General features: G+C 39.8%; 1 protein-coding gene across 1 annotated transcript in view; it reads right to left on the reverse strand.

Moving 5' to 3' along the window:
- The window catches only part of SPARCL1 (SPARC like 1), a 56,881-nt gene that overhangs the window by 11,504 nt on the left and 19,189 nt on the right, over positions 1–26,188 (reverse strand). Inside the window, exons 2-7 of the mRNA XM_030819109.1 lie at positions 14,986–15,050; positions 10,419–10,565; positions 9,030–10,037; positions 7,053–7,125; positions 6,194–6,312; positions 5,708–5,828 (exon numbers count right to left, since the gene is read on the reverse strand). Of these exons, the coding sequence (XP_030674969.1) occupies positions 5,708–5,828; positions 6,194–6,312; positions 7,053–7,125; positions 9,030–10,037; positions 10,419–10,565; positions 14,986–15,039 (1,522 nt within the window). The 5' untranslated portion in view covers positions 15,040–15,050. The remainder of the gene's footprint in view (positions 1–5,707; positions 5,829–6,193; positions 6,313–7,052; positions 7,126–9,029; positions 10,038–10,418; positions 10,566–14,985; positions 15,051–26,188) is intronic.

Raw genomic sequence — 26,188 nt, forward strand, 5'->3', positions numbered from 1 at the left:
TTGTCTTGGATATATGGGCTCTTTTTTGGTTCCATATGAACTTTAAAGTAGTTTTTTTCTAATTCTGTGAAGAAAGTCAGTGGTAGCTTGATGGGGATAGGATTGAATCTATAAATTACTTTGGGCAGTACAACCATTTTCACGATATTGATTCTTCCTATCCGTGAGCATTTGTTTGTGTCCTCTCTTATTTCCTTCAGCAATGGTTTGTAGTTCTCCTTGAAGAGGTCCTTCACATCCATTGTAAGTTGTATTCTTAGGTATTTTATTCTCTTTGTAGCAATTGTGAATGGGCATTCACTCATGATTTGGCTCTCTGCTTGTCTGTTATTGGTATATAGGAATGCTTGTGATTTTCGTACATTGATTTTGTATCCTGAGACTTTGCTGAAGTTGCTTATCAGCTTAAGGAGATTTTGGACTGAGACGATGGGGTTTTCTAAATATACAATCATGTCATCTGCAAACAGGGACAATTCGACTTCCTCTCTTCCTATTTGAATGCCCTTTATTTCTTTCTCTTGCCTGACTGCCCTGGCCAGAACTTCCAATACTATGTTGAATAGGAGTGGTGAGAGAGGGCATCCTTGTCTTGTGCTGGTTTTCAAAGGGAATACTTCCAGCTTCTGCCCATTCAGTATGATATTGGCTATGGGTTTGTCATAAATAGCTGTTATTATTTTGAGATATGTTCCATCCATACCTAGTTTATTGAGAGTTTTTAGCATGAAGGGGTATTGAATTTTGTTGAAGACCTTTTCTGCATCTATTGAGATAATCATGTGGTTTTTGTCATTAGTTCTGTTTATGTGATGGATTACATTTATTGATTTGTGTATGTTGAACCATCCTTGCATCCCAGGGATGAAGGTGACTTGATTGCGGTAGATAAGCTTTTTGATGTGCTCCTGGATTCGGTTTGCCAGTATTTTATTGAGGATTTTCGCATCGATGTTCATCAGTGATATTGGCCTGAAATTTTCTTTTTTTGTTGTGTCTCTGTCAGGTTTTGGTATCAGGATGATGCTGACCTCATAAAATGAGCTAGGGAGGAGTCCCTCTTTTTCTATTGTTTGGAATACTTTCTGAAGGAATGGTACCAGCTCCTCTTTGTACCTCTGGTAGAATTCAGCTGTGAATCTGTCTGGTCCTCAGCCTTTTTTGGTTGGTAAGCTATTAATTACTGCCTCAATTTCAGAACTTGTTATTGGTCTATTCAGGGATTCAATTTCTTCCTGATTTAGTCTTGGGAGTGTATATGTGTCCAGGAATTTATCTATTTCTTCTAGATTTTCTAGTTTATTTGTATAGAGGGGTTTATAATATTCTCTGATGGTAGTTTGTATTTCTGTGGGATCAGTGGTGATATCCCCTTTATCATTTTTTATTGTATCTATTTGATTCTTCTCTCTTTTCTTCTCTATTAGTCTGGCTAGCAGTCTATCTATTTTGTTAATCTTTTAAAAAAACCAGCTCCTAGATTCATTGATTTTTTGAAGGGTTTTTCATGTCTCCATCTCCTTCAGTTATGCTCTGATCTTAGTTATTTTTTGTCTTCTGCTAGCTTTTGAATTTGTTTGCTCTTGCTTCTCCAGTTCTTTTAATTGTGATGCTAGGGTGTCAATTTTAGATCTTTCCTGCTTTCTCTTATGGGCATTTAGTGGTATATATTTCCCTCTAAACACTGTTTTGGCTGTGTCCCAGAGATTCTGGCCCGTTTTGTCTTCATTCTCATTGGTTTCAAAGAACTTCCTTATTTCTGCCTTAATTTCATTATTTACCCAGTAACCATTCAGGAGCGGGTTGTTCAGTTTCCATGTATTTGTGCAGTTTTGAGTGAGTTTCTTAATCTGGAGTTCTAATTTGATTGCAGTATGGTCTGAGAGACTGTTATTATTTCCATTCTTTTTCATTTGCTGAGGAGTTTTTACTTTCAATTATTTGGTGAATTTTAGAATAAGTACAATGTGGTGCTGAGAAGAATGTATATTCTGTCGATTTGGGGTGGAGAGTTCTGTAGATGTCTATTAGGTCTGCTTGGTCCAGAGCTGAGTTCAAGTCCTGAATATACCTGTTAATTTCTGTCTTGTTGATCTGTGTAATATTGACAGTGGGGTTTTAAAGTCTTCGACTGTTATTGTGTGGGAGTCTAAGTCTCTTTGTAGATCTCTAAGAACTTGCTTTATATATCTGGGTGCTCCTATATTGGGTTCATATATGTTTAGGATAGTTAGCTCTTCTTGTTGCATTTATCTCTTTACCATTATGTAATGCCCTTCTTTGTGTTTTTTGATCTTTGCTGGTTTAAGGCCTGTTTTATCAGAGGCTAGGATTGCAACTCCTGCTTTTTTTTTTTTTGCTTTCCAATTCTTGGTAAATAGTCCTCCATCCCTTTATTTTGAGCCTATGTGTGTCTTTGCACGTGAGCTGGGTCTCCTGAATACAGCACACCAATGGGTCTTGACTTTTTATCCAATTTGCCAGTCTGTGTCTTTTAATTGGGGCATTTAGCCCATTTACATTTAAAATTAATACTGTTATGTGTGAATTTGATCCTGTCATTATGATGCTAGCTGGTTATTTTGCCCATTAGTTGATGCAGTTTCTTCATAGTGTTGATGGTCTTTACAATTTGGTATGTTTTTGCAGTGGCTGGTACTGGTTTTCCCTTTCCATATTTAGTGCTTCCTTCAGGAGCTCTTGTAAAGCAGGCCTGGTGGTGAAAAAATCTCTCAGCATTTGCTTATCTGTAAAATATTTTATTTCTCCTTCACTTATGAAGCTTAGTTTGACTGGTTATGAAATTCTAGGTTGAAAATTCTTTTCTTTAAGTATGTTGAATATTGACCCCCACTCTCTTCTTGCTTGTAGGGTTTCTGCAGAGAGTTCCACTGTTAGTCTGATGGACTTCCCTTTGTGGGTATTCCGACCTTTCTGTCTGGCTGCCCTTAACATTTTTTCCTTCATTTCAACCTTGGTGAATCTGACAATTATGTGTCTTGGAGTTGCTCTTCTTGAGGATTATCTTTGTGGTGTTCTCTGTATTTGCTGAATTTCAATGTTGGTCTGTCTTGCTAGGTTGGGGAAGTTCTCCTGGATAATATCCTGAAGAGTGTTTTCCAACTTGGTTCCATTCTTCTCATTACTTTCAGGTACACAAATTAAATGTAGGTTTGGTCTTTTCACATAGTCCCACATTTCTTGGAGGCTTTGTTTATTCTTTTTTTTCTCTAATCTTGTCTTCATGCTTTATTTCATTAAGTTGATCTTCAATCTCTGATATCCTTTCTTCCACTTAATTGATTTGGCTATTGATACTTGTGTATGCTTCACAAAGTCCTCATGCTGTGTTTTTCAGCTCCATCAGGTCATTTATGTTCTTCTCTAAACTGGTTATTCTGGTTAGCAATTCCTCTAACCTTTTTTCAAGGTTCTTAGCTTCCTTGCATTGGGTTATAACATGTTCCTTTAACTCAGAGGAGTTTGTTATTACCCACATTCTGAAGCCTACTTCTGTCACTTCCTCAAACTCATTCTTCATCCACTTTTGTTCCCTTGCTGGCACGGAGTTGTGATCCTTTGGAGGAGAGGAGGCCTTCCCATTTTTGGAATTTTCAGCCTTTTTGTGTTGTTTTTTCCTTGTCTTCGTGGATTTTCTGCCTTTGGTCTTTGATGTTAGTGACCTTCAGATGGGGTTTTTGTGTGGATATCTTTTTTGTTGATGTTGATGTTATTCCTTTCTGTTCATTAGTTTTCCTTCTGACAGGCCCCTCTGCTGCAGGTCTGTGGGAGTTCACCCAAGTTCCATTCTAGACCTTGTTTGCCTGGGTATCACCAGCAGAGGCTGCAGAACAGCAAACATTGCTGCCTGTTCCTTCCTCTGGAAGCTTCGTCTCAGAGGGGTACCTGCCAGATGCCAGCCAGAGCTCTCCTGTATTCAATGTCTGTTGACCCCTGCTGAGAGGTTTCTCCCGGTCAGGAGGCACGGGGGTCAGGGACCCACTTGAGGAGGCAGTCTGCCCCTTAGCAGAGCTTGAGTGCTGTACTGGGAGATCTGCTGCTGTCTTCAGAGCCAGCAGGCAGGAACATTTAAGTCTGCTGAAGCTGTGCCCACAGCCGCCCCTTCCTCCAGGTGCTCTGTCCCAAGGAGACGGGAGCTTTATCTATAAACCCCTGACTGGGGCTACTGCCTTACTTTCAGATATGCCCTTAGAGATGCCTTCAGAGAGGAAGAACCTAGAGAGGCAGTCTAGCTACAGTGGCTTTATGGTGCTGCCATGGGCTCCACCCAGTCTGAACTTCCTAGCAGCTTTGTTTACACTGTTAAGGGAAAACCGCCAACTCAAGCCTTAGTAACGGTGGATGCCTCTCCCCTCACCAAACTCAAGCATCCCAGGTCAACTTCAGACTGCTGTGCTGGCAGCGAGAATTTCAAGCCAGTGGATCTTAGCTTGCTGGGCTCCGTGGGGATAGGATCCACTGAGCTAGACCATTTGGCTCCCTGGCTTCAGCCACATTTCCAGGGAAGTGAACAGTTCTGTCTTGCTGGCATTCCAGGTGCCACTGGGGTATGAAAAAAAACTCCTGCAGCTAGCTCGGTGTCTGCCCAAATGGTGGCCCAGTTCTGTGCTTGAAACCCAGGGTCCTGGTGGTGTAGGCACCCGAGGGAATCTCCTGGTCTGTGGATTGCAAAGACTGTGAGAAAAGCATAGTATCTGGGCCAGAATGCACTGTCTTTCACAGCACAGTCCTTCACAGCTTCCCTTGGCTAGGGGAGGGAGTTCCCTGATCCCTTGCAGTTCCTGGGTGAGGCAACACCCATTGCTGCTTTGGCTCCCCCTCCGTGAGCTGCACCTACTGTCTAACCAGTCCCAATGAGCTAGGTGCCTCAGTTGGAAATGCAGAAATCACCCTCTTTCTGCATTGTTCTCACTGGGAGCTGCAAACCAGAGTGGTCCCTATTTGGCCATCTTGCCAGCCACCAATGACATTGCCATTTTTTGAGGCCACTATCTCAAAGAGAGTTTGTGGTGGCAAAGGAGCAGAGGATGGAGAACCATACCCCAGCTCTTCAATGCTTCTGCCCAGAACTCACATAGATGATTTTTTTCACATTTCATTGGACAAAGCAAGATATATGGTCATACCTAACATCCAGGATGCTGACATGTTTCATCCTTTCCTGTGTCTGGAAGGGGAGGAGACCCAGAAATATTAGTAAGCACTGCTAATGTGGAGAATCACTTAGCGGTAAGGGGAGCCAAACACAATTGAGAGTATCCTGGGGAAGGAAGACAGCCTTAAAAAACTTCTGGAAAAATGTGTTGTCGGAAGACTTCTTGGCAAAGGCTTAACTTAAATTGGGAAGAGGGCAAATAATGTAGCAAAATTCCAGTGATTCAACTCTGTGATTAAGTGGATAACATTATCATAGTGGTTCTGAGCCCTGGCTGCACATTAGAATTGTCTAGGTTACTTTAAAAACAAATAAAAAAACAATATCAGGGTTCCAACCTAGTTCAGTTAAATCAGAATCTCCTACGGTTAAGGCCTGAGAGTTCTTATTTTTTAAGTTTCTCCAGTTGATGATTTTTGTGTTCAGAACTACATCAGCTTTTCCCTGTTTGCATATAGACAATTCAGGCATGTCCAGATTCACCCCAAGCCCTCTCAGAGATGATGGTCGACATGAGGGACATAATCTTACATTTGCAGGCTCCAAAATAATCTAGCTGGAGTTGATGCCCCTTTTTGGTCCCCTCCAGTCTGCATTTAGTAGCGAATAGATGACAGGAACTGGCATAGGTCTGATTGTCAGTGCCACAAACCTATGGAAGATAAGTAGGAGAAAAAGCTGATAGAGCCAAATGCCCACTGGAAGACACTCTGCTCCTTAAAGCTCCTATGCTGATAACAGTGCTGTGCCAAAGATGTGGTCAGGTAGGTGAGACTATTAAAATCGTAATTGTTCCATTTGGCATCAAAAAAATCAACTAAACTGTACCAACGGTGATGACAATTTAGCTCTAGATAAGCTCAGTAGAATGACAACTGCAGATGTTCCAAATATCCCAAATATCCAAATGATAACCTAAGTATCTACCTTTTTTAAGCAAAAATTTCAATTGCAAATATTTTTATTCAGTCACTAATCTTTTGGAGCCACTTAAAGACTATTCTGCAGAATACTTACTTGATCAAGGAGTTTTGTTGGAGGACAAGTCACTGGATCCTGGCAGACACAGTGAGGTTTTCCCTGTTGGTCTGCCTTACAGATGTGGCCTCTTTTACACTGGAAGCTCATGCAAGAATCTAACAGAAAAGATTGGGCAGGAAGCATGGACAAAGTTAAATTGAGTATGTAAATACAAATTCACTCAACTAGTTTCATTTTCACTAATGAGGGGGAAATTTTGAAGTCCTTGAAATTTGCAAATTTGGAAGTGGGAAGACATTGGAATCCTCTTTAATTGATGTGTTAATTTCCAGATGGAACCTTCTATTTTACATGATAATTTTACAGATTATTTTACATGATAATCTAGATTTCCTCTTGTAGCAGTTTGGATTGGAGATGTGCAAAGAACAGACAGCTCTTCTATGCCTGAGATGGTCATAGTCTGAAGTCCTTAGTGCAATGTTGTGCAAGCTGGTCAGAAGTGAAATAAGGCTGAAATTCAAAATGTTTGTGATGGGAGGAGGAATAAGGTCCCTTATCAAGTATGGGATATAAATTCACCAGCAAGTTACAGATTTGAGAATAAATAAGATAGAATTAATTCTTTTCAGAAGCAAAAGGATTTAAGGAAGAAGAACTCTAGCCCTTTCACTAATATCTCAACAGGGCTTCCAGTTTGTAAACACATTTACCCATAGTATGTCAAGTATGCACAAGAAAATGTCAACAATTTATGGGAGCATTTCCTTGGGGAGGATTGGGGAGAGAAAAAATTCTGTGCAGTAATCACAAAGGATGGAGGGGCAAGCCCAAAGTGGCAGATTCCATTTCTTCTTTGATATAGTCACAAACAGCTTGCTTCATGCATACTCACCCACACCACGCACCCTCATGTTGCCTTCACTTGACATTTCCTCATCATTTGATGAGTTCTCTGCTTTCTTGGCCTTTAGAATAACAATAGCAAAAGTTAAAATCTGCTAAGAGGAGAACTATTACTTAATTTATATTTCCACTGTGCATACTTTCACAGAGTATTTTTCATGCTCAAATCGTTTCAAATCTCAGAAAGGGAAACCAGGCTGGGTGTGGTGTCTCGCACATGTAATCCCAGCACTTTGGGAGGCCAGGGTGGGAGGATCACTTGAGCCCAGGAGTTTTAAGACCAACCTGGGCAACATAGGGAAACTCTATCTCTACCCGCCCCCCAAAAAAAAAATCAGCTGGGTGTGATGGTGCATGCCTGTTGTCCCAGTTACTCAGGAGGCTAAGGTGGGAGGACTGCTACAGCCCAGGAGGTTGAGCCTGCAGTAATCTGTGATTGCATCACTGCACTCCAGCCTGGGAGATAGAGCAAGACTCCATTTCTAAAAACAAAACAAAACAGAAAAAAAAGAAAGAAATGGAGCCTGTAATCCCAGCACTTTGGGAGGCTGAGGTGGGTGGATCACCTGAGGTCAGGAGGTAGGGACCAGCCTGACCAACAAAGTGAAACCCTGTCTCTACTAAAAATACAAAAATTAGCTGGGCATGGTGGCAGGTGCCTATAGTCCCACTTACTTGAGAGGCTGAGACAGGAGAATTGCTTGAATCTGGGAGGCAGAGGTTGCAGTGAGCCGAGATTGCACCACTGCACTCCAGCCTGGGTGAAGGAGTGAGACTCCGTCTCAAAAACAAAAACAAAAACAAAACAAAAAGAAGAAAAAAAGAAAAAAGAAAAGGAAATCAGTCACAACTGTGGAGGTAGACAGTAACCCTTGGAGAACAGGACCCATTTCTATCTTTATCAATGAGATTTAGTGCGGTATCTCTGGGGATTACTCAATAAGACTTGGAGTCCCCTCTTTGGATTTGAGAAAACGCTAGAAATGTAGTATTGTCTTGTGATTTTGTAGTTAAGCCAGAGTTACATTGGAAATCTCTTTGAATTTGTTGGTAAAGCTTTCATACCAGGCTTTTAAGGTATAAGAAAACTCCTACGTTAGAGTAGCAGCAGAGTTCTCAGTAATTGAAGTTACCATTGACCTTGTGTACCAAAATCTGTGCCAAGTCCTGCTGGTGGGTGGCTGCCAGGATTTTGAATGAAAGCTCTGAATATATTTCCTCCCTGCCCTGATCTTGCTGTAGTTTCCAGATCATCATTTTGGTATGTGTTTGCTTAATAAAGTAGGACCTTAATCTTTATAACTAATTCAACAAACATTGTTGGCTCTTTTGTTATGTCAGAGACATTTTGGTGGACACTGGTGATTCAACTCAAAAACAATACGGCATCTGCTTTCAAGGCATTAGAGCAGCAGCTGTCAGTGTCTCCTATCCTTCAGATCTGTCATAATTTATCATTCCAGCTAGTTCTAGGGACTTTCAATGGCCAATATCTGCATTTCTGTGCCTGAAAAATCATGGAAATTGACCTGGCTCACTCAAGGGACAGACTGGAAATGCTGGGAAATTAATACCCCCCAGCAATCCTCAGCCAAAAGAAGTACCCCAGCTCCTTCAGTCGCCAAATGGAATAATTCTGAGAAGATGTCTTTCCATGGCTTCAGTGATGTTCCTTTTATTATCTTCCTTTCCTTCTTGTGTTACTTCTGCACTCCTCTATGTTTGTTCCCTGTGCTTCTCAAATAAACAACACTCAGATCCAAGATCTGCATTGACGGGAACCCAAATAAAACAGGCATTCTCAGCCTAATGATAGAGATGGACCTAAAAAGAAATAACTGTAATATATTTTAGTAATGTACTAGTAGACATCCATACAGGACACTGTGAGAGCACAGAGAAAGGTCATGAGTGTTTATTGATAATGCTGGCTTTATTGGACAAGGACCATTTAAAATAATCTTACCTCTTGGTGCTCTCCAGGCTCACTGGTATCTATATTTTCATTTTCATGTGCTTTTTCTCTTTGCTCCTCAATTTTGAGGTGATAGGCAATGGATTGTGCTCTCTCAGCCTCCAGAAAGGCCTGGCTTGGGATGAAGTAGTCATCACTTGCACTGTGCCTGGGGCCATCATCGCCATCATCGCCATCATCACCGCCGTCATCATCAGCTCCATGATTTCTGGGCGTGGTGTTACCATCATCAGTAGGTTCCATGAGCAGAGCCTCAGAAACAGTCTTTTCATCTATCTCTTTGTGGTTGCTGATAGCTTCCAGGCCAGTTTTACCCTCTTGACTCTGCCATTCAGTTTCTTGAATGTGCTTATTGACGTTCGATGCATTTTCCTCTTCCATTTCTGCATTGGAGTTATCTTCTTGTTCTTGGTTACCCTGATCAAATTCATCCTCCTGCATCTTGCTTACTTGAGTTGGTTGATCAGACTCTTCCAAAATATCATCGGATTGGGTATTGTCTTCCTCCTGCTTGCTGTCAGCATGCTCCCTGGGCAATTCTGTCTTTCTTTCTTGATTATCATTGTGGGTATCAACTTCACCTGGCTCTTTTTCTTCTTCCTCTTCTCCATTGGAAATATTTGGATCCTGCTCTTGGTTTCCTTGATCCCTTAGGCCTTGGCTATGTTTACTGCTCCTGTTCAGCTGATGATGTGAATAATTTCTAGTTTGTTCTTGGTTTTCCTCTCTCTTTGTGATACTTTCTTGTTGGTTAGAATCTATGAAGGAACTAACACCAGGAGCCAAAAAATCAGTGTTCTCTGAGAGTTTTTTCTCCTGAGGCTCACTCATATCTTCTTTGATGTCCAATGTACCTTCAGTTGGTGCATACTCCAAATTCACTCTTAAGTCATCATCACTGTCCTCTTGATCCTTCAATCCCAGCTCTTGGCTAGAACTCTTGCCCTGTTCTGCTGACTGTTCATGGCTTTCCTCTTTTGACTTTGATGATTTTTCAGCCTTAAAAGAAAAAAAGTTCATTCTTCAAACAAACGATAATGTAACCATATTTATGCCTAAGGTAACGTTTAATATTCATTATTCTTGTTCTTCACACCCTATCACGTAAACATGTTTATAATATTCCTCACACTCTGTAGCCACAAGTTTAAACTGAATTTGGATTTTATAAAATGAAACAAGTATACAGCAGCTCAGCCCAAGTAGTAAAACTCATTAATCCTCATGATTCTTCTAGTGATTGGAGGCAGTTGAGGTGATCATCATGCTTAAAAAAAATTAAACTGAGACATAAATAACATAATCTCTTTTACCATGCTTTGAAACTAAGACCTTTGGAGAATTAAAAAATTATATTAATATAAATGATGTTACTTTTACCTTATGGTGGGAATGGTCTTCTGTGGATACTGCTGTTTCTTTTTCATTTTCTTCATCTTCAGCCCTCAAACTGGGGATTGCAGTGTTGTCAGGTGCTACCGTTTCAGCAGTTGGTTTGGAATGATCAGATAATAATCTTGCATTTGTCTGAAAAAATTAAAAACTAGTTTTTGTTATTCATGTCTGTATGCTAATTTACAAATTTGCTAGTTACTCTTGTTGTCATCATTATTAGTAGCAATATACTTCATTTATACCAACAATTTAAAAATATTCTCTAGAGTTTTTCAGGATATAAGCAAATGCCTAGAACAGAATGTTAAGTGGAAGCAGAATCTCAATTGTGTTTAAGAAAAAGTTATTTATGCAGAGACTGGGTGAAAATAAAGCAAAATGCATTTAAATAGTGGTAGCTTTGAGTTTTGAAATTATTTTCTGTGTTTTTTAAACTTTTGCAAAGCATTTGTACTTTACAATTTTGGAAAGTGTTGTTTAGCAGAAAGTTGAAGTCAAATAAAATTAACCATAGTATATAGTATTGTACATTTGCCTAATTTAAGTACTCACTGATAATTAGCAGAAAAATTTATAAACTTTTTATCAATATTTATTTGATTTCTTAACGCCATTGGCCTTAACGTTGATCAGGAAATCTTAATAAAAAACAATTTAAGGGCTGGGCGCAGTGGCTCACGCCTGTAATCCCAGGTCTTTGGGAGGCCGAGGTGGGCGGATCACCTGAGGTCAAGGGCAGGAGTTCAAGACCAGCCTGGACAACATGGTGAAACCCCGTCTCTACTAAAAATACAAAAAATTAGCTGGGCGTGGTGGTGGGTGCCTGTAATTGCAGCTACTCGGGAGGCTGAGGCAGGAGAATCGCTTGAACCCTGGAGGCGGAGGTTGCAGTGAGCTGAGATTGTGCCATTGCACTCCAGCCTGGTCAACAAGAGCGAAACTCCATCTCAAAAAAAAAAAAAATTAGAATTAATTCAGACTGTGTGAGACAGGGCATTAAGGCTAAGTAGAAAAGGGCATATCTGGAGTATTAATTTCTATTAGAGGAGTGGTCCTATTTCTAGCAAGATTGGAGACTTGGATAAAGAGCTGGGCAGTGATGCATGATGGGGAAGTTGAACAACTGAAGTTGGAGGCAAGAGGCCCCCATTCAAGTCTTGCCTCTGCTATTTACTTTCTATCTGTGGTTTGACAGGTCGTTAATATATTTTTATTAATTAAAAATATCAATAAAATTAATTAATTATATTAACTTATTAATTAATTAACTCCAGCCTCTTGCCCAGGGTGGAGTTCAGTGGTGTAGTCTCGGCTCACTGCAACCTCTGCCTCCCAGGCTCAAGCCACCCTTCCACTTCAGCCTCCCCAGTAGCTGGGACTACAGGCACCACCATGCCTGGGTAATTTTTGTATTTTTTGTAGAGATGGAGTTTCACTATGGTGCCCAGTCTGGCCTCAAACTTCTGAACTCAAGCAATCTTCCTGTCTTGGCCTCCCAAAGTGCTGGGATTACAGGTGTGAGCCACCACGACTGGCCAAGGTCATTAATTTCTACCCTGCCATCTCTCAAGGTGGCAAGAAATATCAAGTGAGCAGAAATACCAAAATAAGGTTATGTATAAAAAATATGTTATAAATTTTAAGGAGTTGCCCAACTGAAAATTACTATTGCTAATACTAACGTCACATGGTGTTAATAATATAAACTGTCCAGTATCTGAGGCAGATATTCACCGTGGATCTTTATTAGAGAGATACTCTGGACATTCAGATGGCATATCCAGGTGTAAGTATGAAACTGAGATTCTATTTGGATTAACTTATTTTTATTCCATTAGCAGGTCCTATAGTGCTGACTGTGTAATATAAAGAAAACCATGGAGTACAGAATTTATTGTTTATTTTTTAATTTTTTTTGAGACAGAGTCTTGCTCTGTTGCCCAGGCTGAAGTACAGTGGCGTGATCTCGGCTCACTGTAACCTCCACCTGCTGGGTTCAAGCAATTCTCATGCCTCAGCCTCCTGAGTAGCTGGGATTGCAGGTGCCTGCTACCATGCCCTGCTAATTTTTGTATTTATTTATTTTTTTAGTAGAGACAGGATTTCACCTTGTTGGCCAGGCTGGTCTCGAACTCCTGGCCTCAAGTGATCTGCCCACCTCAGCCTCCCAAAATGCTGGGATTACAGATGTGAGCCATGGCTTCTGGCCAAAGTACAGGATTCATATTAGGTTTGGTTTGCTCTTTTGCTTCTTATCTCCTTTTCACCTAAGATGGGTAATGAATTTGAAAAAGTTTATAAAGAAGCCTTAAAGAAGGGGGAAAAGGAGAAAGAGTGGTGGCCACTTTGGTAAGCTGCCAACAGGGGGCATCATGGAAGGCAATGAATGGGGGAGATTTTAGGCTTATTAGTGGAGAAATGGTCACTCTCCCTCCCCCTCCACCGGCCTGCTGCCCAAGCAGGAAGAAATGCACACAAAAAATGGCAGCTCTTTTACTTTCAGAAATATTCTGCAATTGAAATTATGTTTATCATTATGGACATATTTCTATTTATTTAACATGCCCTCTGGAAATCTATTTGGAATCTCCCAACTACACAGAATCCATTTACATCTGGAGAATTCAGGCAGGCAGGGAAAATGATACAAATTTTTAATAGGTCAGTTCTATGAGAGGATACTTAGCTTTCTAGCAGTTTGGCTAGGTTTACGTGATATCAAATTGTCCCAGAAAGGAAACATCTGGAATGTGTCTAAATGCAAGTGTGTCATTCAAACATTTGGTTCAAACACTTCTTTTGTTTTTTGAGACAGAGTCTTGCTCTGTCACCCAGGCTGGAGTGCTGTGTGCGATCTTGGCTCACTGCAGCCTCGACTCCCCTGGCTTAAGGGATCCTCCCTCCTGTGCCTCCCGAGTAGCTGGGACTACAGGCACATGCCATGGCACCTGGCTAATTTTTTATTTATTTGTTTTGTAGGGGCGAGGCCTCACTATGTTACCCAGGCTGGTCTTGAACTCCTGGGCTCAAGTGATCCTCTAGCCTTGACCTCCCAAAGTGCTGGGATTACAGGTAGGAGCCACTGTGCCTGGCCCAAAGACACTTTTTGATGTTTATTTACATAACAGCAACAGCCACAAGGACAAAGCACCTTTTCCGGAGAAAACAATGGTTTTGTGGGAACCCCTTTCAGTGTTGAACACTAACTTGTCCCGCTTTTGTAATTTCAAGGTGTAATGTACAATTTCAGCTAGAGTAGCTCCATACTACTCAAGCATGATTCCCGATGGTGGGTATAAACTCTGTCTTCCAAGAACAGCTTGGTCTGGGTGCCATGGAGTTTGTTTTTGCTGACACATTTGTCAACCAGAAGCTAGCCAACAACTTATCCAAAAAGCGAGGACAGAATTTTAGACCTAGAGAAGAAGGGAGGAAAGGGACAATTGAGAAATTGTTTTTTCTATTTAAAGGAGGCTGATTCCTCCATTTGGTGAAAAAGAAAACAAAATGGCACGAATCCTTTGGTTTAATGAAGGATTACATGAATCATTTGCAGAACATCTCCAGTGGTCATCCATGCTATAGTTTCATTTGTTTTTTAACTTTCGGTTTGTTTTGAGGCCACTGACACGGTTTCAAATGATCTGATTTGTGTACAGCTGCTTTATTGCTGTGCAAATGGGGCCAATATATCTGACCATGAAGAAGAGAATATTCTAGTCCTGCCTACTTTCAGCATACTTGCTTGGACAGCCTCCCAAGGATGAGTTAGGAGCTGATTTATGATTACCATGTCGTTTCCTGACCCATTGGTTTCTATTTTCATTATAGACTCAAAATTTCTCAGCCAGCATCTATTTGATATTGAAGAAAATGCTGCTGGAGACTGTGGATATGCACCCTAAGTATTTTTTTTTTTTTTTCAGATGGAGTCTCGCTGTGTTGCCCAGGCTGGAGTGCAGTGGAGTGATCTCAGCTCACTGCAACCTCCGCCTCCTGGGTTCAATTGATTCTCCTTGCCTCAGCCTCCCGAGTAGCTGGGATTACAGGTGCCCGCCACCATGCCTGGCTAATTTTTGTATTTTTTAGTAGAGACGGGGTTTTGCCATGTTGGCCAGGCTGGTCTTGAGCTGCTGACCTCAGGTGATCCGCCCATCTCAGCTTCCCAAAGTGCTGGGATTACAGGCGTGAGCCACCGCACCTGGCCTAAAATCTTGGGTTTATAATGACAATGTGATGAGCTTCCCTGGGAGAATTTATTTCTTCCTGTCTCTTGTGTATTTGGGCTGATTCTATGGCTAATAAACTGATAGCCCAAACTTTCTGCTGCATATTTATTGCGTCCTATAGAAACTGATAGTTCTAAAATTTTTTTTTAAGTACCTTATCTTGAGTTTTCCAGTTATTTGTTTATTACTTGGGCAATAAAGAATATAATTAAAATAAAAAGAGAATTTCAAACCATTATATAAGAACATTTTCTTTTAAATGGAGGATTTCTACATTAAATGTCAGGAGAAAGAGATGTAATAACAGAAGAAAGGAAATTTACCGGGATTGCAGCTGCAGTTCCCAAGATACATAGGAAAAAAAGCCCAGTCTTCATGATTTCCAGATCTGTGAACCAAGAAGATAATTATCAGTGGCAGGGAAAAGTTTCCTCATGAAAAACTGAAAGATAATCTTAGCAAATACCGAGGTTGATATTGTCCTTGGCATATAAAAGTGATTTCTATCTTTGTGGATTAATATGTCTGAAAAGACAGATTGATAGCAGTTCTTAACTCAGTTGTGTACCTGTGAAAATGACTCCCTGATTTTTTGGTCCAGCCGTGTTCGGCAGTACCTAAGTACTTCTGTCATAAAGTACACAGAGTAAAGACTCTGTGCAGATCTCAGGTCTTAAGATTTATGAGTATTCATAATGAAAAAAAGTAATGAAATGAAGTAACACGGTATGTCAAGGTTGAGTAAAAACACACTGCCTGTTTAGTGGTAAAGAAACACATTCATTCGGTGAAGATTTTTAGTCAAACAACACTGCACTGCCACAGAGTCATACACCTAGAGGGTATTAATGTTCATCTAATTTAGAGGTCTTTACTGGCAATCTGTGAGTTGGGGGTGGCCTGACGATAGGTTTGGTCTGGTAGGCACTGTGCATTTTAAACCAGTATTTTAAATTCCAGAGGTTTCATGTCAAAATCCAAATTTCCAGTTTCTCTTGAACCATCTGACCTCTTAGCAACAACAGGCCTTCATGACAGCAGTTGGCTGCATCTGAGTTGAGACTGTCCTCTGTAAGGGATGCTGGCGTTTGTGCTTGATCTGTCTCACTTTTGGTATTTGCCTTTCATCTGAGTTTAGTTAGTTCCAAATGAACTCTTTAAGTTTAGAAATGAGACAAGTGAGGCTCAGAGAGGTTAAGTAAGTTGTCCCCAGATGAACTCTGGGTCTAAGGCTTTTCCCACACCCAGTTATATCATCGTGGTTCTTGAAAGTAGTGGGCAGCCTACATTTTTTTGCAGGATATCCCTAAGTCTGGTAGTCTGACCTCTAACTGGGATTAGGGCTACAGTTTTTAGTATTTAATAGAGGTTTTATGGATCACCCAGAAATACTAAATGACTCCTTTAAATTATTTTTTGCAAACATAAACACATTCACAGAGTTTTAAATAAGACTTTGAGGTTTATAAAGAAACTGAGCAGATTCTTCTTCTACTTATCCCAATATTTCTAAATAATATGCTTAAATGGATATTTTAAAATATATTAAATATTACTCTAGGGATTTAATATTGCAACAACTATCACTTCACACACACGCACGCGCGCACGCACATACGCGCGCACACACACACACACACACACTTCTCTTCCTCCTTTCTCTTCCTAAAATAATTTTACCATAATTCTTGTTTAAATTTTTATTTCACATTCATGACAATGTAAATATTCTTCACAGCTAAACCAAGTAGTAATTTCACGTGTTGAACCACACTGACATTTCTTTTCTTGAACGATATTTTGGTTTTGTTTTGATTTAGAAACTGCCTTCCTTTTGAAGCTTTTTACATACTTTTTTGTGCACCCATCACTTATTCTTCCCGAATTTTCCAACAAAATTTAAAATTTCCTCTTAATATGGTAACAACAATAACAACAACAATAGAGCGACATCAACAACCCCCTAAGGAAATCCCTCGTGTCCATTTCCCCCCTTGGAAGTGGCACTCCCAGAGCCTCGCAGTTCTTGCTTCCTTTGGACTGGTGTATCCCTGGCTGCTGTGCAGCTTTTCTCCTGGGGTCCATACCTGGGGTCACCACACCCTGGTAATCCCCTTTGTCTTTTTTCTTCTGTGTGATTTCTTTCTTCCTAAGTCCCATACAGTTTTCTTTCTTAGTTTTCTCCCTCATTTTCATGAAGCACATACATAAGTTTCTTGAGAAACCATACACAGGAGACAGACTTTTTAAGGTATTGCATATTAGAAAAATATCTGTATTTTACCCTTTATTTGATACATAGTTTGAATAGATATAGAATTCTAGATTGGAATTTTTTTTCTCAGAATTTTTTTTAAAGCATTGGTCTATTTTCTTATAATTTCCAGTGTTGCTAGTAAGAACTCTGATGTGAGTTTTTCCCCAGTGTTTTTATGAACACAGTATTTTTTTCTTCTTTATGGATGGATACTTTTATGTTTTTACATTTGGCCCTAGTCTTCTGAAATATTACCATCTCTGCCTTAGTTCGGATACTTTTACATTTACTTTAGGAACTCATTAAGGCCCTTTGAATTTAGAAATTTATATATTTCAGTTCTGGGGAGCATTTTATGTGTTAGTTCCTTAATGATTTTTGCCCTTCTATTTTTTGTCTTTTCTTTCTGGAATTTATATTAGTTAAATATCAGAATTCCGGGGTTGATTCTCCGATTTGCTAATCATTTTTGCTCTTCTCTTCAACAGTGTGTCTATCATTCTGGGAAACTTTCTCAATTTTACCTTACATCTCTCCTACTGATTTTTTTTTTTTTCCCTAGAGATAGGGTTTCGCCATGATACCCAGGCTGGTATCAAATTCCTGAGCTCAAAGTGATCTGCCCACCTCAGCCCCCTAAAGTGCTAGGAATACAGGGATGAGCCACTGTGCCTGTCCTCTGTTATTGATTAAAAAAAATTATACTCTTATACTTCATTTTCTTTTTTAATTTTATTTTTAAATTGACAAATAATAATTATACATATTCATGGGGTACATAGTGATGTTTCACTACATATAATGTATAGTGATCAGATAAGGATAATTTGCATATCCGTCACCTCAAACAGTTATTATTTCTTTGTATTGGGAACAGTGTCTTCTTTCTAGCTATTTGAAATATATAATATCCTATAGTGGTATAGAGCACTGGAACTTATTCTTCCTATTAGCTATAGTTTTATGTCCTTTAACAAATAGCTCCCTATTCCTTTCTTCTCCTCACCCTTCCCAGCCTCAAGTATCCTCTGTTCTACCTCTTACTTCTATGAGATGAACTTTTTTCGCTTCCATATGAGTGAGAATATGCTTATATACTGTTAATTTTTTATTTCCCGAAGGCTTCTTTTTAATATTGTCCTGTTCTTTATTAGTGTGACATATATTCTTGTCACCTTGAGGATATTAATCAAATATTTTGAAAATTTCCTCTGCACTCTGCATTTTCTGTTTCCTTCTTGTTCCTTTTATTTTCCCAGTTAGTTTGTTTTGATCTTTGTTTTTCATGTTGAAGGCTTTTCTCTAATGTCTGATGTATTTGGCTGTCCATTAATACTTAGCAGTGAGTCACTAGAAAGCCAATTAGAACTTTATTGACAGGGCTTGGAGGGCTTCCAAAGAACAGTTCTATGGAGCACTGGAGGGCTTCCAAGGAGCAGTAACCTGACAGTCTTGATGGGGCACCCCAAATGTCATTGTCAGATATTATAGGGAGATTTTCTTTTCTCTAGAGGAGAAATTCATACCTCTTACCTTGGGAAGCAAATATAAACCTGGTTGCTAGCATTCTGTGAAATGAGTGAAGAGACTGGAGTTCTCTCAGTGCGCACACTGATTTTTAACTTAGTCCTTAGGTTTCTGTATGGCTCCACCTCCCACCTGACATTGTGCTTACCCTGAGTGCAGAGCCAGAGGATAAGCTTTTTCCTGTTTGTGTTGAAACATGGAAGTCCCCTGGCTGTGCAGGCAGGAGGAAGGATCTTGAATCTAAGAGTTAATCTGATAGGCTTTCAACCAATACTGCAGATTTCAGCTTCTATCCTCACCCTGCCTTCCAAATCACCTGGTGCCTCCAATTCTGGAAAGTTGCGTGGGTTCTTCAGTGTGAGTGGCTTCCTTCTTTGTCTATGGCATCCTTCTTTGCAGACTTTTAGGTTTAAGCTTTCCCTGTTCTAAGTCAGTCTTCCATCTTCTAAAGATGTGTTGACGCTTGTCTTCTTTGTCTCCTCTTCTTTTATCTTAGTCACTGTGAGTCTATATTATTACTATTCTTTTCCTATCATTATTCTGGAATTTTAGCAGGGAGTGGCAACATATGTATATGTTTCATCTCCATTTAACAACAGATGACTTCCATTTCATATTTTCTTCATATTTTCCTCCATCATTATCATCATCATTTTTAGTGTGACACATAGGAATTCCTATGAGTCTTTGGTTCTAACTCAGCAAATGAAGTTTTTTTTCTCTTTTTTTTTTTTTTTTTAGACAGAGTCTTGCTCTGTTGCCCAGGCTGGAGTGCAATGGTGCAATCTTGGTTCACTATAACCTCTGCCTCCTAGGCTCAAGTGATCCTCCTTTCTCATGCCTCAGCCTCCCAAGTAGCTGGAATAACAGGCATGTGCCACTATGCCTGGCTAATTTTTGTATTTTTAGTAGAGACAGGGGTTTCACCATGTTGCCCAGGCTGGTCTCGAACTCCTGGCCTCAAGTGATCCACGTGCCTCGGCCTCTCAAAGTAGCAGCAAATGAAGTTTTTATTGAAGAAAACAGGGCTATAGCATAGACTTCCTCATCATGTTAGGAACAAGAACACATTTTTACCTATCTCACTATTCAAATCACACAGAGTGGGCCACCTGGACCAGGGAACAGTGAGTTGGAAGAATGGAGAGTAAAGCTGCACATAGAAAGTGATTTGGTATTGTGTGTGTGTGTGTGTGTGTGTGTGTGTGTGTGTGTGTGGTGGGGGTGGGAGGGTTGAATCAGGGGTGTAGGGAGAAACTTAAATCATTTATAACCTTACTAGTCTGGACTAATCAATTCCCAGTTTTAATGAAAATGACATGTACTTGGAGACTCAAGTATAATTCTTGTAAGTGATCCTTCTGAAAATGACTACATATAACAAGGAGAAATTTAGAATATTAACAATGGAATGCATGTTTACTTTATTTAGAATGAGTAATGGCATATAAAATATACTTGACATTTCTATTGCCATAGTGCTTTGGGTTTACCAAATAAATTTACAAATGAGATATTACCTTATTTGATCTTTACAACAACCCCAGGATGTGGCAGATGAAGAACAGGCCTAGAAAGCCTACAGTGTGACATGCTGGAGGTTACTGAGCCCTGTAGAAGGGGAGCTGGGATTGAAGCTAGATTTCCAGGCGCCTACTCCAGCTTTTTTCTAGCTATTTTGCAAATTCTCCATTTTACCTCTTACACAAAGGTGTAAGGAAGGGGGACAAAAACTAAAAAAAAATCCCAAAACAAACAAAAAAACCACCATTGTGACAAATTGAGATTTCGCTTTGAGTTTGAGTTTTTAAACAAAAAGTTCCAAACATTTTAAGGAGTAAGATGGTACGTGCTTGGCAAAATGCACTTCTTTGTGTTGAAGGAAAAGGCTTATCTTAGAAGGTTGGTTGGATTACTTGATATTGAAAGTTTCTTTCAATAAAACATCTTATGGCCTAAACAAGGCAAAAAGCATAGGAATTCAATTTTCCATGAAAGAAAAATGTATTTAAGTAAAAACATGGAGCAACCTCCCCCTGCTGCCCCAACCTTTAATACACTGAAAAATACCTTACAACGAGAAAAGCATTAAACTGTCAGGAGAGCTGGATTCTGGCTCCAGCAGTGTCCCTGACTGCCAGGAGACCTTGGGAAAGTCACTTGCCATTTCTTAGATATAGTTTTCTCAAGTGATGAACAATGAAGAGTGAGACCTAGATGATCCTCTAGCCCTAATATTTTAGGATTCTAAAATTGAAAATAATTCCATTAATTGTATGAACCTTAAATTGCTCCGATCTTTTCCCCTTAAACTACTAAACCCACTAAAATATATTCCATGATTTTTATTGTATTAAAATAAAATATTTTATATATAGTAATTCATGCTTAAAGTAAGTATGTGGACTCTATTAGCGAAGATAATTTAAAACATTCTATCCTCTTAGTGAATGCTAATTGTAAAGAATCATTGAAAAATGCAGTTTCTTTCCTCTATATTTTAAATTCAATGTTTACTTATTTATTCATTTATTCCACAAATATTTATTAGATTTATGGAACTATAGTCACTTGTATTTTATTTTATTTATTTATTTTTATTTTTGAGACGGGGTCTTGCTCTGTTGCTCAGGCTGGAGTGTAATTGCAATCATAGCTCACTGCAGCCTCCAACTCTTGGGCTCAGGTGATTCTCCTGCCTCAGGCTCTCAAGTAGCTGCGGATATAGGTGCACACTACTAAGCCCAGCTAATTGTCTGTTTTTGTTTTTGTAGAGATGGGGTCTTGCCATGTTGCCCAGGCTGGTCTCAAACTTCTGGCTTCAAGCATTCCTCCTACCTCAGCCTCCCAAAGTGCTGGGATTACAGGGATGAGCCACTGTGCGTAGCCTTGTATTTTAGATCAGTATGTTATTACTAGTCTACTGGTTTTGAAAACTATAGAAATACAAAATAGTATGATTTAGTGCAGGGTTTCTTTATCTTGGCACTGTTAACATTTTGGCTTGATGATTCTTTGTTGCCCGGGGGCTGTCCTGTGCATTGTAGGATGCTTAGCAGCATTCCTGGCCTCTGCCCATTAGATGTCAGTAGCGAGCCCCCATCCCCCACCACCTAGGGACAACCAAATATGTCTCCAGACATTGCCAAATGTTCCATGGGGGCAAAATCGCCCTGATTGAGAACCATTGGTTTAGCGGAAGCAGACCGGTGCTTTCAGATTAGAGAGACATGCATTTGAACTCTGGAGCAACATTTGCCATCTGTATGATCTTTGGCAAGGTACTTAGCCCTCTAAGCCTCAGCTTCCCCATCTAAAAATGGGGATAACATCTGTGATGGTTAATTTTATATGTCAAGTTGACTAGACCATGGTATGCCCAGATATCTACTTAGACATTATTCCTGGGTGTGTCTCTGAGGGTGTGTTCTGAAGAAATTAACATTTGAATTAGTAGACAGAATAAAGCAGATTGCTCTACCCAATGTGAGTGGGCATAATTCAATCCACTGGGGACTTGAATAGAACAAAAAGGCAGAGGAAGGGAGAATTCCCTCTCTCTCTCTGCTTATCTGTTTGAATTGGGACATTGATATTCTGCTGTTGGATTGGGACTTAACACCAACAGCCCTCCAATTCTTAGGCCTTCAGACTTGGACTAGAACTCAACATCATTGGTTCTCAGTTCTTCGGACTTGAACAGGAACTATACAATTGGCTCTCTTGGCTTTGCAATTTGTTGACTGCAGATCTTGGGACTGGCTCCATTAATGTGAACTGAGTCCTCATTATCTATATCTCTATCTATCTATCTATCTATCTATCATCTATCTATCTATCTATCATCTATCTATCTATCTATGATCTATCTACCTACCTATCTCCTATTGGTTCTGTTTCTCTGGAGAACCTTGACTAATAAAACATCTAATTCAGTTTTGTGCGAGTTAGAAGAAATGGTACTTGTAAAAATGCCTGATACCTAGGAGATGCTCAATAAATTTTAATTCTTTTTTCTCTCATCTTCCAGATAAGTTGTGATTCTTGAATAAACAACTTAGATTCTCAGAAAATAATGTAATTTAAGTTTTGCTGTGAGGTCAGAAAAATTGTCCAGTGGAACATTAAAGTCCATTCTGGCCACACATTTAGGCTCCTTTTAATGCCAGGAGTGTTTCCGACATCTATCACACATAACAATGGAATTAGGCACATGGAATGCTACCCTATTTTCTTACAAATGGTACAACTTAAAGGGGAAGCAAGAATTATCAAAAGCGTTTTGCATCATAAGGCTCATTTCTTTTTGTTTGTTGCAGCAACATGCGTAGTTTATTAAATTTGAGAAAATATTTCCCTTTTAATCCGTCCGCATGATCTCACAAGTTCCCTTCATTTCCCTAAATCTAAATGTAGCTGAATGAATCAAAAGGAAAGAATGTCCAGTTGGCCAGAACTTGCATCACTCATTCATTTTTTAAATTCATTCATTGAGTGCTTAGTAGACACTGCCTAAGCACAGGGACACATAGTTTCTGTCTTAAGAGTTTCTGCATGTGGAAAATCTCAAACTGCTTTTCCTGTGGTCTCACACCACGCTACAATCGACACAGAAGACTTCTGTGACCAAATGTGGGAGATTTTTCGTCATCAACATGCAAGCAATCAACTCTGCAGCAGGCACCAGCTGAGTGTCCTCCAAATGAGTTCTGACATTGTGTACCTGGAGATAGCATCAGATCCCACAGGTTGAGGGTTCAGTCTCACAAGACATCTTCCCTTTCCCAGATACCAGTCACAAGATCAGGCCTTCAGAACTTCTGACTGACTGGTTTCAAGTTGGGCTTCCATGACTCCCTCTTTGGGTTTGATTAATTTGCTAGAGTGCATCACAGAACTCAAGGAAACACGTACTTAGGTTTACTGGTTTATAATAAAGGATATTACAAAGGATACAAGTGAAGAGATGCAAAGAGCGAGATATGGGGGAAGGGGCACAGAGCTTCCAAGCCCTCCCCAGAACACACCCTCTAGGAAACCTCCACAGGTTCAGTTATCTTACAATTTCTTCAAACCTCGTCCCCTTGGGCCTTTTATGGAGACTTCATGAAAGGATAGGCACCATTGACAACCACATAGAAATGTGTTTAGACAAAAAGGGTATGCTTTAGTACTCAAAGGCTGAGTGGGGAAACCTGGCCAGGCCCACCTGTTCAGATTCTTTTTGGCCTCTTTTTTTTTCCTTTGAGGTGAGTCTCACTCTGACTGTGAGGCTGGAGTGCAGTGGTGTGATTTCGACCTCCTGGGCCCAAGTGTGCTCCCACCTCAACCTCCCAAGTAGTTGAGGTTACAGGCGATTGCTACCACACTTGGGTAATTAATTTTTTTTTTTTTCTGTAGAGACAGGATCTCCCTATGTTGCCCAGGCTGGTCTAGAACTCCTGGGCTCAAACGATTATCCCACCTTGGCCTCCAAAAGTGCTGAGATTACAGACATGGATCACTGTGCTGGGCGTCTTCTTGGCCTCTCCATGCAACATTCCTTCCTCCAGAATACGGGGCAGAAGCCCTTCTGAAATGGGGGTCTTATGACCTACAATCACACAAGGTAGGTAAAGGCAGGGGAAGATTAGAGTCCTGCCTTGGGGAGAAAAAGTAGCAGGTAAAAAAATAGAAGATTAGAGAGAGAGAGATCCTGTTATTCTGAGGTCTGCTTATGAGGCCTAAAGTGCGCCAACATTATAACATTGTAACAAGGTCTATGGGAATTATGAGACAGGAACCATGGATGAAACATGTATGTGTGTGTGTGTGTATGGATACATATATGTTATAATGTATATATGTATACAGATAATATATACATATATAGATACATGTATATAAGTATATAGATACATATATATAGTATACATATATGTATATGCTATATAGATACATATATAAACTATATATATATAGTATACATATATGTATATACTATATATGTGTACCTGGAGATAGTGTCAGATCCCACAGGTTGAGGGCTATATGTATACTATACGTGTATATATGTATCTATATACTTATATACATGTATCTATATATGTATTATATACACATATCTATATATGTATCTACTAATAATGTATCTATAAATATATATTTATATAAAATCATATAGTGTAATGTGATGATTATGTACATAATGCAATGGAAAGAGAGATAGGAAGCATTTTTAAATTAGGTAGTTGATAATAGCTAACTTTACTACATCCTAAGTACTTAAGTTCTAGGCACTATTCTAAGAGCTTTGCACACACATATTCTTTAAATCTTCTGAACAATTCTATCAGGTAAGCACATTATTGTAATCATTTCACTAGTAAGGAAACTCGGGCATAAAGATTAAGTAACTTGTGCAGGGTTACACAGCTGGGAAGTGGCACAGCAGATATTTAACACTTCTGTTTGATTTCAGGTCTGTGTTCTTAACTACAGTGTTCTTAACTACTGTATAGAGATGACCTCCAGAGAAGGTAATTCTTGATCTGAGGTTTGAAAACTAATAAACAGTAGTTAGCTGTATGAAGGATGAGAAGTGTACTCTAGAGGGTGGCAGGCAGCAGCATGGGTGAAGTTACAGAAGCATCGAGTCTCTAGGATGTTAATATTTGGGTCTCTAGGCTGTCAATAGGGGAAGTGGGCTGGGGTAGATAAGGTTCAAAAGTAAGCAGATAGCCATATTGTAAAAGTCATAGTGCATTAAACAAGGAATTAAAAATTCCAGCCATAAAGCTATAGGGACCCAAAGAATTATTTTAAGTGTGTGTGTGTGTCTGCGCATGTGTATGTGTATGTCTGTGTGTGTGTGCACGCATGTGTGGACAGAGGTGATGATATAACCAGATTTGCATGTGTGACAGCTGTGTGGAGGACAGACCAGTAGCATGACCTGTGAGAGACGATCGTAACATCAAGGTGAGGTGGTCAGAGCCTTACATTTTGGCTGTGGTCTTAGGAGTGGAGAAAAGAGGGATAGATCCAGCTTGTACTGGTTTGTGAGAGCTGTTTGTTACATTTCAAGACTTTTTTTGAGTTGGTTGTTAAAGCCATCAATTAAAAATTAAATTACGTGCATGTATAATTAAATTAATTATATTAAAAACAAAGAAAATAAATAGTAAAAACTCATCACTTCATAATTATTTTACTATTATCTACTCTTTTGAGGTTATTTACATCTATTATATCTGTTGGTGGAAATACTATATAATAAGTGTTCCGCATGTCTCTTCCCGATTCTGTTCAGTGGTGTCACGTTGGTAGCTTAAAATTGATAGCAACAGGAGGCAGAGAAACTGTAGGCATACAGGGGCGGGTCCCTGGCAAAATCTTGCCTTCAAGCCGAAAAGCCTGAAACCCGCAGCCCAAAGTGGGAACTTCCATTCTCTCCCGATTGGTTCTTTCTGAATAATGTCTTTTTACCAATTGAATATTGCCTTTTCCAAAACTACCTGCGGCCTGCCTGCCCCGTCCCCATCCTGTGCCCATAAAGACCCCAGAACTCAGCCAGCAGAGGGAAGAAGCAGCCTGATGTCGAGAAGAAGCTCCTGGACATAGGAGAGAGGTGGCTTGACTTCAGAGGAGAGGGATCTTCCCTTCCCGTTCCCTTTCCAGCTCCCCTCTCCACTGAGAGCCGCTTTCATCACTGAAAAAAAAAATTCTCCATATTCACCATCCTTTAATTCATCTGTGTGACC

The sequence above is a fragment of the Nomascus leucogenys genome, chromosome 9 (assembly GCF_006542625.1).
Source record: "Nomascus leucogenys isolate Asia chromosome 9, Asia_NLE_v1, whole genome shotgun sequence".
NCBI lineage: Eukaryota > Metazoa > Chordata > Mammalia > Primates > Hylobatidae > Nomascus > Nomascus leucogenys.